Below are 10463 nucleotides of genomic sequence, written 5' to 3' on the forward strand. Positions count from 1 at the left end.
TACCCACCCCCAGCCTTCCCGCAAAGTCCCACCGTAACCACCCACCTCCATTTCCTTTCAATAAAGCCAGACCAAACAGGGGCTCTTTGGATTTTTTTTTTTTTGCAAAACATTCTTTTATTAAAAGAACAAGTGCTGTTTACGAACTGCCCTTCGTACAAATAACATCCGTATACAAAGATACAAGATCCGGGTTATGCACAATTCCAGGCTTGGAGGTGGCAAGGGACATTGCCTTTTGGGCTGAGGATATAAAGGAGGTTTTAGAAAGAATGAAAAAGGAACCCCTGGGTTTGCATTCTGTGGCTTCCCCTCCCGCTCCCTAGGAAGGTCTGCTACATGGAAACAGGCTGGGATGGAAAGGGGGGCGGGTGGGAGCCAGGGCTTGGGTCTCCAATCCCACCACCCAAGTCCCACGTTGAGAAAGTGAACGGGGAAAGAGAGCATCACTCAGTCCCCAAGTTTTCAGTAGATCAAGACAAAGTGGTCAGGAGCTTAGACGCACTTTTAATCCGGATTGATATGGCAGGAGGGCACCAAGGCTACTTCCCTACCTTCCTCTAGATTCCCGACACCTCGGTCCCTTTAGGCACCTCTTCCCAGGGAATAAACTGGGGTAAAGGAGAACTGGGAGCAAGCTGCCTACCCTGACACTGATCCATCGCAAACCAAGGAAGATGCTGGAAGCTGGCAGGGGAAGCCTATGCCTTTGAAAATCTGTTCTCATTTCCAGTTTGGGATAGACAAGTGTGGAGGTTACCCTTTCTCAGAGCTGGCCCTGGGCATGGGCTGCCTTCATTCCTTTAGACCCTTCCTAAGAGTCTGAGGTGAGCACTTCCCTAGAACTCAGTACAGGAATGGGCAGGGGTCCCTTCAGCAGCCTCAAGGGCAGGACACCAGGAGGCAGCAGTAGACCCAGGAGCCTGAAGGGAAACACCCACAAGCAGGAAAAACAAAAGGACCCTTCATGTGTCAGTTTTCAGCTAAGACTGTCAGTGCTATGTAGACACCCTCCCAGCCAAGCACAACCCTGCATTCACACGTGTCACACACACAGGGACAGACAGCAAACCATGTGGTGGCCATGCAGTGGAGCAGGGAAGCCAAAGATCAGGAGGGTAGTCCTGGCTCTGCTGAGCCCCTGCTCCTGCTAAGCCTGGAAAGACAGGTCCTTTCTATCTCTGACACTGCACCAGTTGTGACACCCTACAGCAGACAGTGGCTCTGCATGCACACCCACTCACCCTCCTCGCTGTGACAGAGCTCTACTCTTATGCATCTTCCAACCCTGCTTCCGTTCTGTAAACCACATCCTTCCCCTCCCCTAGAGATCTAAAAATCTGAACCCCTTCCCACCCCCCAATCTAAAGTCATTGTCAAAGAAGGGGGTGAGGCTGGGAGAGGGTGAGGTCATTACAGCCACCCTTGGCATTGGCATCCTGCTTCCTTCCAAAGATCTCCCAGACCTTTTCTATTATTGAGCTTCCTCAGAAGGAAATGCCACTACCTAAGAGCCAGAAGTGGGGGGCACCAATTCATGCCCAGCCTGGGCCCCTTCAAATCTAACCCCGCAATCTGCACAGCATCTCAGTATGGGGAATGCAAAGGGCTTGGGAAAGTTAGAGACCACAGACTCTTGGAGAGAACCCCAGACTTTGGGTTGGGGAAGGGCAGATGAGCTGGGGGTCCTGGTTCCAGCGCACTAAATCCTTAGGACCACTCTCTCTTCCAGTCAGCAGCCTTGGGGTGTTTTACTTCCCCTACTGTCCAGAACAGAAGTTAACCTCAGCTGTAAGTAGGCCAGCATTGGGCAAGGGTGGGGTGTGAATGAGCAACTCTTCTAAGAATCTCTGAAGGTTATTTTTTCTTTTCAGTGGTTTGGGGGCAGGGAGTAACAGAGCTTAATAGACTAAGATGGATACAATGTTGAATTCTATCATTCTTTCTAACTGATATTTAGCATTAATAAAAAGTGAGTATCTCTGAGGTCATCACAACTGCCTCCCCCCTCCCCCAAGCCCTTGCAAGTGCCTAAGAAATTGCCTCTGAAAGACTCCCACCCACCCCTTCCATTATCAGCTCCCTAACATCTTACAAAGTCTTATCAACAGGAATATTAATATTATTTTCAGTATCAGAAAAAAACAGCTGAGCAGCACAGGCAAAAATATATCTGCACTACGTTTCTGTCGTTGCCAAAAATATACACATCTTCTTTCTTTATTTAAAAAAAAATCAAACAAACAAACAAAAAACCCCAATAACAAAAACCCAAACAGAAACGCACACACAAAAAAATCCACACATGCAAAGAGACCGACAAGACAGGAGCATCGGGAAAGCCAGAACGCCCACCCTCTACTCCAACCCAGTGCAACTAAAACGAGAACACAGGCCTGGCCTGGCCTCTCTTCTGGCCACCCCAGTTGGTTTCTGCCTTGAAGGCCTGGGCAGGTGGGGGCTCTTTTAGGATGAGAATTACCCACTACACCCTAGGGAAATAGCTGGTGGGTGAGGGGATAGTTGATAGGTAAGCTTAAGCGGCTCCCCTGGTTGGTGGCGGTGGGGTGCAGGAGGCAGGCTGGCTTCTTCTTGGGAGGGAAGATTTTGCTAAAACAGTGGCACTTTACCCGCCTTTGCGCCCTCCCCCAGCCCTAGGGCTCCCTTTGTGCCAGGGAAGGACCAAACTATAAATGGGGAAGGGGGGCCCTAAGGGGGCCCTGAGATCATGTGGGTCCTGGGGGAAAAGAAGGCAGGATTTTACCCTGATTCAAAGCCCCCAGCCCTGTTACTCTCCAATATTGGAGTACTGTTCTGGTTTTTGTTAACCATTCATGCCCCAGAAAGGGACCAAAGTTGGTGAGGTGGGGAAGGTGCAAATGAGAGCTGGAAGCTCCCCCCACGCGGTGCTGCATCATCTGACCATTGCTCCTATCCCTGCCTGTGGTTGACCCAGGTCTGGGGAGAGAGACAGACAGGCAGGCAGGCAGACAGACAGACAGACACACACACACAAACACGCACGCACGCCATCACTCACACTCTGAGTCGGGCAGCTCCATCTCCCCACCCTCGGCACTCCTAATCCAATAGTGCAAACAGGGCGCAGGGCACCAAGGAAGGCTGAGGCCTCCCCTACCCACCCTCTCCTCCCCTCCCCATCACCGGGGCCCTAAGATAGGGAGGCTTGGGCTGAGTATGATGTTATCCTGCCCCTTCCTCAGCCACCTCCGCCTGTGGGCTTTTACAAGCTCAGCTTGTGACCCTTGTGGGGGAGGGACGGTGAGAAACAGTCCATGGGATCCCTTCTGCCATCTGCCCAAGTTGGGAAGGAACCACAGGTAAAGTTGGGCCAGCCCTTTTTCCATACAAAATTTCCATGCAGGCCCAGGGCCTGTCCCTCTACTTCTCCCCATTCAAGTGCTGATCCATATTATGTGACAGGTTCAACCAGCGCCCTACTTATGCCTTCTGGGGGACCCCAAAACATTTATGACTGTGGGCGCTCCTAGGTGGGCTCAGAGCCTGTCCTTCCTATGAGTCCCCCACAGAGGGGCCGGTGCAGAGAGGGAAGGGGCCCAGATGGAAGGGGCTCTTCTCTCAGTCTCAGTCCTCAGTACTGGTACCAGGAGCTCCTACACTCCCTGGACCTCCACACATGCTCTGGGTGCAGGTACCTGCTCCAGGCTAGAACCCCTCAGGCCAGGATCTACCCCCTCCACTGGGGGGGGGGGTCAGCAGGGGTATGGGTAGATTTAACCTTTTTCCTGGTTGGCTGAAGATCCTTTGTCAGCAGTCTGAAAAGAGAGGAAGGGAGGCTGGGGGTTTGGAGGAGGCGAGAGGTTTAGAGGTGTCTGGCCCTAGCATCTACTTGCAAATAGGTTCCTGGGCCAAGAATGCTGAGGTAGAGTGAGGGGGGCTGGCTGAAGCCTCCAGCCTGGGTGCTGGTGGTGCACACCAGGGTCAATGTGTTGGGGTGGGGATACTGCCCTGCCAAAGGGAACCCAGCCGAGTGACCATGAGCTAGCCAAGGCCTTTCTCATACCGATCACCCAGAGAGTCATCTTCTAACTGATCTGCTCACAAAGGAAATGGCCTTTTCTAATTGGTCTTCCCAGAAGGCTTATTTTCTAGTTTGTCTTTTTTTTTTTTTTTGAAGGCTGTTTCTAATTGGTCCTTTTCCTATTAGCCCATGCTCAGACTGGATCTTTCTTAGCCCTACAGGAGGGCACCCGTGGACAAGCAGAGCCCCTGGGGGCTTGGGCTTGCTTCCTTCCCCTGCTTATGCATCTGAAGATATACCTCTGACAGTCCATCTCTGCCCATCCCTCAGAAGGGAGATAGGAAGGCCTCAGACCCCTTACTCACCCCTCCTTTGGGGCCACTGCCACTGCCTTCCGCCCCCGACAGGCTGAGGAAGGGGTTGGTCTGGGCAGTGAGGACTGGAGGTCCGCCTGCTGCTGCTACTGCTGCAGCCGCAGCTGCTGCAGCCATGAGACTTGTGTTGTTGCCAAGTGAGGGAGCCACTAGGGCTCCAGCAGGCAGTAGGGGTGGGGCAGATGCTGTGGGCAGCAGGCCAGGGGTGCCCGTGGACAGCAGTGGGGTGGAGCTTCCTGCCAGAAGGCTGGCCATGGGCAGCTGGGAGCCCCCAGCCATTTGTAGGCGCTGCAGCTCCCGCTTCTGTTGGATCTGCTGGATCATCTGGTAGACCACGGTCTGGTGTTCCTGCAAGGGGGCCAGACTGCTCATTGGCCAGTGGTCCCCAAGGTCTCTTCCTCACTGCCTGCTTGCCTACCCGCCCTGGTTGGCCTGGGCCCCATCCCAGCACAAGGTACCACGAGGCAAGAGACCTGTAAGACAGTCAAGGTTCTGTCTCTAACCGCCCACTCTGGGCCTCAGTCTGCCGATATAGACAAGAAAACGGCCACATTCCATCAGTGTGTGTCAACTGGAGCATGACCGGCCAGGTGTGGGATATTTAACATTCCTTCTCCCACTCGATCAGTTTTTCAGTTGCTAAGACACTACAAATGCCCCAAAGAGTGGCATCACCCCAAGCTGAAAAACACTAAATTAGATCAATAGTTTTCGACTCCCTTTCTTGGGATTTTTCTTTTTTTTAATCATTTAACATCATCCATTTTAGGGGCAGGTGCAGTGGCTCACAACTGTAATCCTAGCACTCTGGGAGGCCAAGGCAGGTGGATCACTTGAGCTCAGGAGTTTAAGACCAGCCTGAGCAATATCAAGACTCTGTCTCTACTAAAAATACAAAAAATTGAGGCAAGAGGATTGCTTGAGCTGAAGAACTTAAGGTTGCTGTGAGTTATAATGCCAGAGCACTCTAGTCAGGGTGTCAGAGTGAGACTCTGTCTCAAAAGAAAAAAATTCCTTTTTGCTTTGCATAGGCGAAACATTGTCAGTGTCCTAAAAACCAAAATAATATATCAAAATTTATACCTTAAGAAAACTTGCTCCTACTCTTTTTTTCTTTTTGGAGCTAGAATCTCAACTCTGTCTACCTGGGTAAAGTGCTGTGGCATCATCATAGCTCACACCTCAAACGTTTGGGCTCAGGTGATACTCATGTCTCAGTCTCCTGAGTAGCTGGGAGTATAGGTATGCGCCACAACAACCCATTAAGTTTTCTGTTTTTAGTAGAGATGGTGTCTCTTTTTTGCTTAGGCTGGTCTCGAACTCCTGAGTTCCAGGGATCCTCCTGCTTTGGCCTTCTACAATGCTAGGATTACAAGCATGAGCTACCTTGCTTGGCCCTTGCTCCTATGCTTATTCCCATCTGGCCTCTATAGGTAACCAGTTGAATTGGTTTCTTGTCTTTCTAATGTTTCTTTTTTGTTGGTGGACTGGGTAGTCCCCCAAACCAGAATAGGCTCAAAGACACTCCCCCTGAACATTAAAAGGCAAAATTCCTTTTCTCCAAAGGCAATCTCGGCAGAACCCAACATATAAGACAGACCCAAAAGAAGGTGCTCTGGTTGAGGGGGTTGTCATCTGCTCAACCACCTCTCCACGTAGACCTAAGAGTTACCCTAGATCTTTAGAGAATGAAATACTCAGTTAACAGAGGACTTGCTCCCTGGGCTCTCTCACTTGTGAGGGCCACTGTAACAGCCCTATCTGAGAACAATCTTTATCCCCTTAGACTGCACGATGTTCCATGAGGGCCAGTCCCAGTCCCACAGACTCAATCTCAGTCCAGCCTGGAGCTTCCCTCCTTCCTTTCTGCTCCTGCCCTCCCTAGGCCAACCTAGGTCCTCTGAGATGGCAGAGCTGGCCAACTGGAAGAGCAAGGGGCACCTGAGGCAGGCCAGGGACGGGAGGGCATTACCGGGGTCAGCTGTGGAGAAGCGAGGAGCTGCTGCAGTTGCTGGAGCTGCTGCTCTTGCTGCTGAAGGAGGTGTCTCTGCTGCTCGGTTAGGCTGAGGCAGGGAAAAACACACAGACCATAGGGAATGGCTAAGGAAACGTCCTTCTCCCACTCCCTCAAGCCCACGGACTCCCTAAGCCCAGATGAGGAGAGGTAGAAACCTGTGATCTCAAAACCTGAGCTCAGAGCGCGCGGCAGGAGGGATAAGAGAGAGATGGGACAACTGTCCCAGAGGGGAAATCTAGCTACAACCTAGACATTCACGGCTAACTGTCTAGTCAGCAGATGACTGGGATTATACACCCTGCGAGAGGGGAGGACATTTTCCCTTAGGGGGAGTATGCGTGTTTGTGGGGGGAGCTCCTCCCAAAGCCAGCCTCCCCGTTCCCTTCCCCAGGGCTGAACTCTCCCTCACCTGTTGAGACAACCAGGCAGCTGCAGCGTGGGGGCCCCACCAGCCTGGTTCAAGCCCGGAGGGTTGGAGGCAGCAGCCCCATTCAACCCTCCCAGGAGCCCATTGAGGGGCAGGCCCCCACTGCTTGCCAACCCCCCCAACAGCCCCTCAGCCATGGGCATGGCCCCTAGCCCTGCTGCCCCTGGTGCCCGGCCCAACCCGTTCTGTGGCTGGGGTGGGAGTGGGGCAGGGCCCCCAGGCAGGGCCAAGGGCAGAGTGGCAGGGCTCTGCTGGAGCAGGGGCAGCGGTGGGGGCGTGCTGTGGAAGGACAGCGACGAGCTGCTGCGGCTGGGGCAGCCTGAGTGTGGGTCCTGGGGAGGGAGGGGGAAAGGAGGGGTCAGCAGGACATTTCTGGCCCCTGGCCCAACACCCACCACCACTCTCACAGAGCACAGTCACCCCCACCTCACCCCCAGGCATCCTGGAGGAAGAAGCAAGGCCCAGGGATGAAGGCTAAGATCCAAATGGACTTCAGAGATCATGTTTCCTGACCCCTTCCTGGGGGCCCAGCATTCCTCATCATCCTTATTTAATAAGGGACAATAATGATGATAGTGACCATCTGGTGAAGCAGATGCAGGGTTTAGTACTCAGCCTGTGCTATCTTGTTATTCCCATTTTATAGGCAAAGCCACTGATCCTCAGAAAGGCTAAGTAACTGTAGGCAAGAACACTATAGCTGGAAGGAAAGGCTCAGGTTCAAATACTATCCCCACAATCCAATGGCTTGGGTGGTATTGGCTGCCTTCAACCTCTCTTTCTTTCTTTTTTTTTTTTGAGACAGAGCCTCAAGCTATCCCCCTGGATAGAGTGCCATGGCATCACAGCTCACAGCAACCTCCAACTCCTGGGCTCAGCCTCCCAAGTAGCTGGGACCACAGGCGCTCACCACAACACCCAGCTATTTTTTGGTTGCAGCCGTCATTGTTGTTTTGGCAGGCCTGGGTTGGATTTGAACCCGCCACCTTAGGTGTATGTGGCTGGCGCCTCAGCCACTTGAGCCACAGGCACCAAGCCCAACCTCTCTTTCTTAGTTTACTCATAATCTGGGAGTAACAGTAGTACCTATTCTTTAGGTTATTAGAAAAACTAAACTGGGCGGCACCTGTGGCTCAAAGGAGTAGGGTGCCAGCGCCATACACTGGAGGTGGTGGGTTCAAACCCAGCCCCAGCCAAAAGCTGCAAAAAAAAAAAAAAAAGAAAGAAAGGAAAAGAAAAAAAAGAAAGGAAAAACTAAATCAACCCTTTAAAATCTTAGCACAGGGCATAACAAAGGGCAACTATACAATTAATGCTACTTATTGTTATGATTATTACTGTCCAAGTCACACAATTAATAAATGGCAGAAAGAAAATAAGAACCCAGTTTGTTGAATTCCCAAAATAACCACAACACAACAATAGCAAATGCTATTCTAACCACCACCAATCACACAGGTATTATTTTGTGTGAAGTGCTATAATAAACTTTCCCCAAATACTTCTCAAGAAGACCTTCCTTGACCACTTTGTATCCACATACAAGTACCTTCCTCCATTCTCACATAGTCCCAAACTTATTTCCACTTTAGCACTTCTCTTAGTTTGTAATTATTTTTCTTGGATTTAGCCTATTTTCAGGAGCAGGATTATGCTGGCCTCTGATTACTTAGCCAATGCCTGGCACTAAGTAGGCACCTCATAAATATTATTTGATTAAGGGATGAACCAAAGAATCAGTCAGTTGCAGGGCAAGATGGGGCCTGGCGACCTACTCTCCTCCCTCCTCCCTGCCTCCACTCCTCCCAGCACCCACCTCGGAAGACGTGGACAACGAATTGTCCAGGCCCAGACTGCTCTTCCCTGGAGGGCTCTTGCTGGTGCTCAAGGAGTCGCTGCTGCCAGCTGAAGGAGGGAGGTCGGGGGTTCAGTCAGCGCCAGTTCAAACTGCCAGCATGGGCCCCCATACCCGGGCTGAAAAGGATCCCCTCACCTTGGGGAGGCAGGCCATAGGGCCCAGGGACAGGGCCATTGGCGGCAGGCAAGGCGGCAGGTAGGGCGGGGAAGGGCACAGAGAGCTGCACGTTGAGAATCTGCAGCCGTTCCTTCTTAGCGGTCAGGCTTAGGATCTGCTCTTGCAGACGCTGGTTTTCCTTCTGCAGCGCATGCAGCGCCTTCAGCATCTCCACAACTGCAGAGAGAGCAAAGGCGCCTGAGACCCGAGCGCTAAGTCGGGCGGGGCCAGAGGAGGGGGCGGGACCTGGGCGGGGTCTGGGAGGGAAAGCCCACTCAGACATCGAAAAAAGGCGCCAGCCTAATAATGAAGGACACAGGTGAGTTCGGAGGGGTGACGTGGGACCTGGGAACCACACGTGTGAAGGCCACGGGTAGGGACTGCGGTTCGGGTGTCGAAACCATGAGATTGGGGGAGAAGAGGTATGTGGATGTAAGAGTTTGGGGTTTGTTAGGTCTGGGCCAGGAGGCCAAGAGGGCCCAAGGGAGGGTGCGCTGAGGGGCGGGACCAAGAGCAAGGCCTAGCAAGGGTTAATTAAAGGTGAGGCCAGGGGTTAGCAGGAATCAAGGCTGAAGTGGTGCCTGTGGGAGGAACTTTAAAGAGGTAAGGGAACCAAGGGGAGAAAGGGGGCCCTGGGGCAGGTTTCCCTGCCCGGCACCACCCCTCCTCACTGTTGACACCGGCCTCCCCATCGCCCTGCTTCTCCAGCAGCTGCTCCATGTTAGTTGTCCCTTGGGCCGCAGAGTCTAATTGGACGCCCCCACAGGGTGTAGTGGCTGTCTGGTCGAAGAGTGCCGGGAGACTGCTGATGGGGGACCTGCAGTCAGAGGGAAAACCAGACTCAGGCTGACTTGACCACTCCAGGATTCCCCCCTCCTCCCTACTCAGGAGTTCCAGTCTTCTCCATCCTCCCTTGAGTGTCCCTCATGCCCAGCTCCCAGCCCTTCCCCAAGCCACTGCTTCCTCCCTCACATGGAAGACAGACTCTCCTGGGGGGAGGTTCCCCGACATCTGAAGCTGCAGTCCTCCAGGTCTGGCTCTTGGAAGGATAAGAGGAAGCAGGATTAGTGAGGGGGTGGGGAGCGGCTTCTCCAGGGTCCCAAGGAGGTGGAGGGTAAAAGATCTGGAACCTCACTACAGACTCCCTTCCCCAGGACCCTCCTAACCCAGCCTGGCAGTTCAAGATGGCAAGGCGTTTAGGGCCCTGGCTTGGAAACTCTGCCCCATGGGAGGCAAAACCTTGGCATTTGCTCCCTTCCCTTTTCTCTAGACAGAAAGGCTCTCATTGCCTGGCCACCTTCGGCTCCACCTCCCAATTTCTTTCCCCAAGAGCTTCAGAGTTATAGAAATTTGAGGTCAAGACATATCTGGATTGAACCTGAACCTGACATTAACTTGCTGTGTGAACTTGGGTTTGTAACTAGCCTCTCTGAAGTGACCATTATTAGGATTAATAGAAGATAATAAATAATGTGTTCAGCTTAAGGGTTTAACTGGTATGCAGAAAGCCCTTAATAACTGTAGCTATGGCTCGGTGCCTATAGCTCAACCGGCTAAGGCGCCAGCCACGTACACCTAAGGTGGCGGGTTCGAATCCCCAGCCCGGACCCGCCAAACAACAATGATGG

The 10463-nt window shown here is 52.6% G+C and overlaps 1 protein-coding gene across 1 annotated transcript in view; it reads right to left on the minus strand.

Annotated features, from left to right (window-relative positions):
* Positions 1-83: 83 nt before the first annotated feature.
* The window catches only part of MLLT6 (MLLT6, PHD finger containing), a 23570-nt gene continuing 13190 nt past the window's right edge, over positions 84-10463 (minus strand). The window contains exons 13-20 of the mRNA XM_003786436.3: positions 9808-9874; positions 9507-9652; positions 8815-9012; positions 8638-8726; positions 6804-7153; positions 6350-6440; positions 4369-4725; positions 84-3797 (exon numbers count right to left, since the gene is read on the minus strand). Coding sequence (XP_003786484.1) covers positions 3756-3797; positions 4369-4725; positions 6350-6440; positions 6804-7153; positions 8638-8726; positions 8815-9012; positions 9507-9652; positions 9808-9874 — 1340 coding nt within the window. The 3' untranslated portion in view covers positions 84-3755. The remainder of the gene's footprint in view (positions 3798-4368; positions 4726-6349; positions 6441-6803; positions 7154-8637; positions 8727-8814; positions 9013-9506; positions 9653-9807; positions 9875-10463) is intronic.

Source organism: Otolemur garnettii, unplaced genomic scaffold (assembly GCF_000181295.1).
Source record: "Otolemur garnettii isolate 467f Iridium unplaced genomic scaffold, OtoGar3 scaffold00018, whole genome shotgun sequence".
Classification (NCBI taxonomy): Eukaryota; Metazoa; Chordata; class Mammalia; order Primates; family Galagidae; genus Otolemur; species Otolemur garnettii.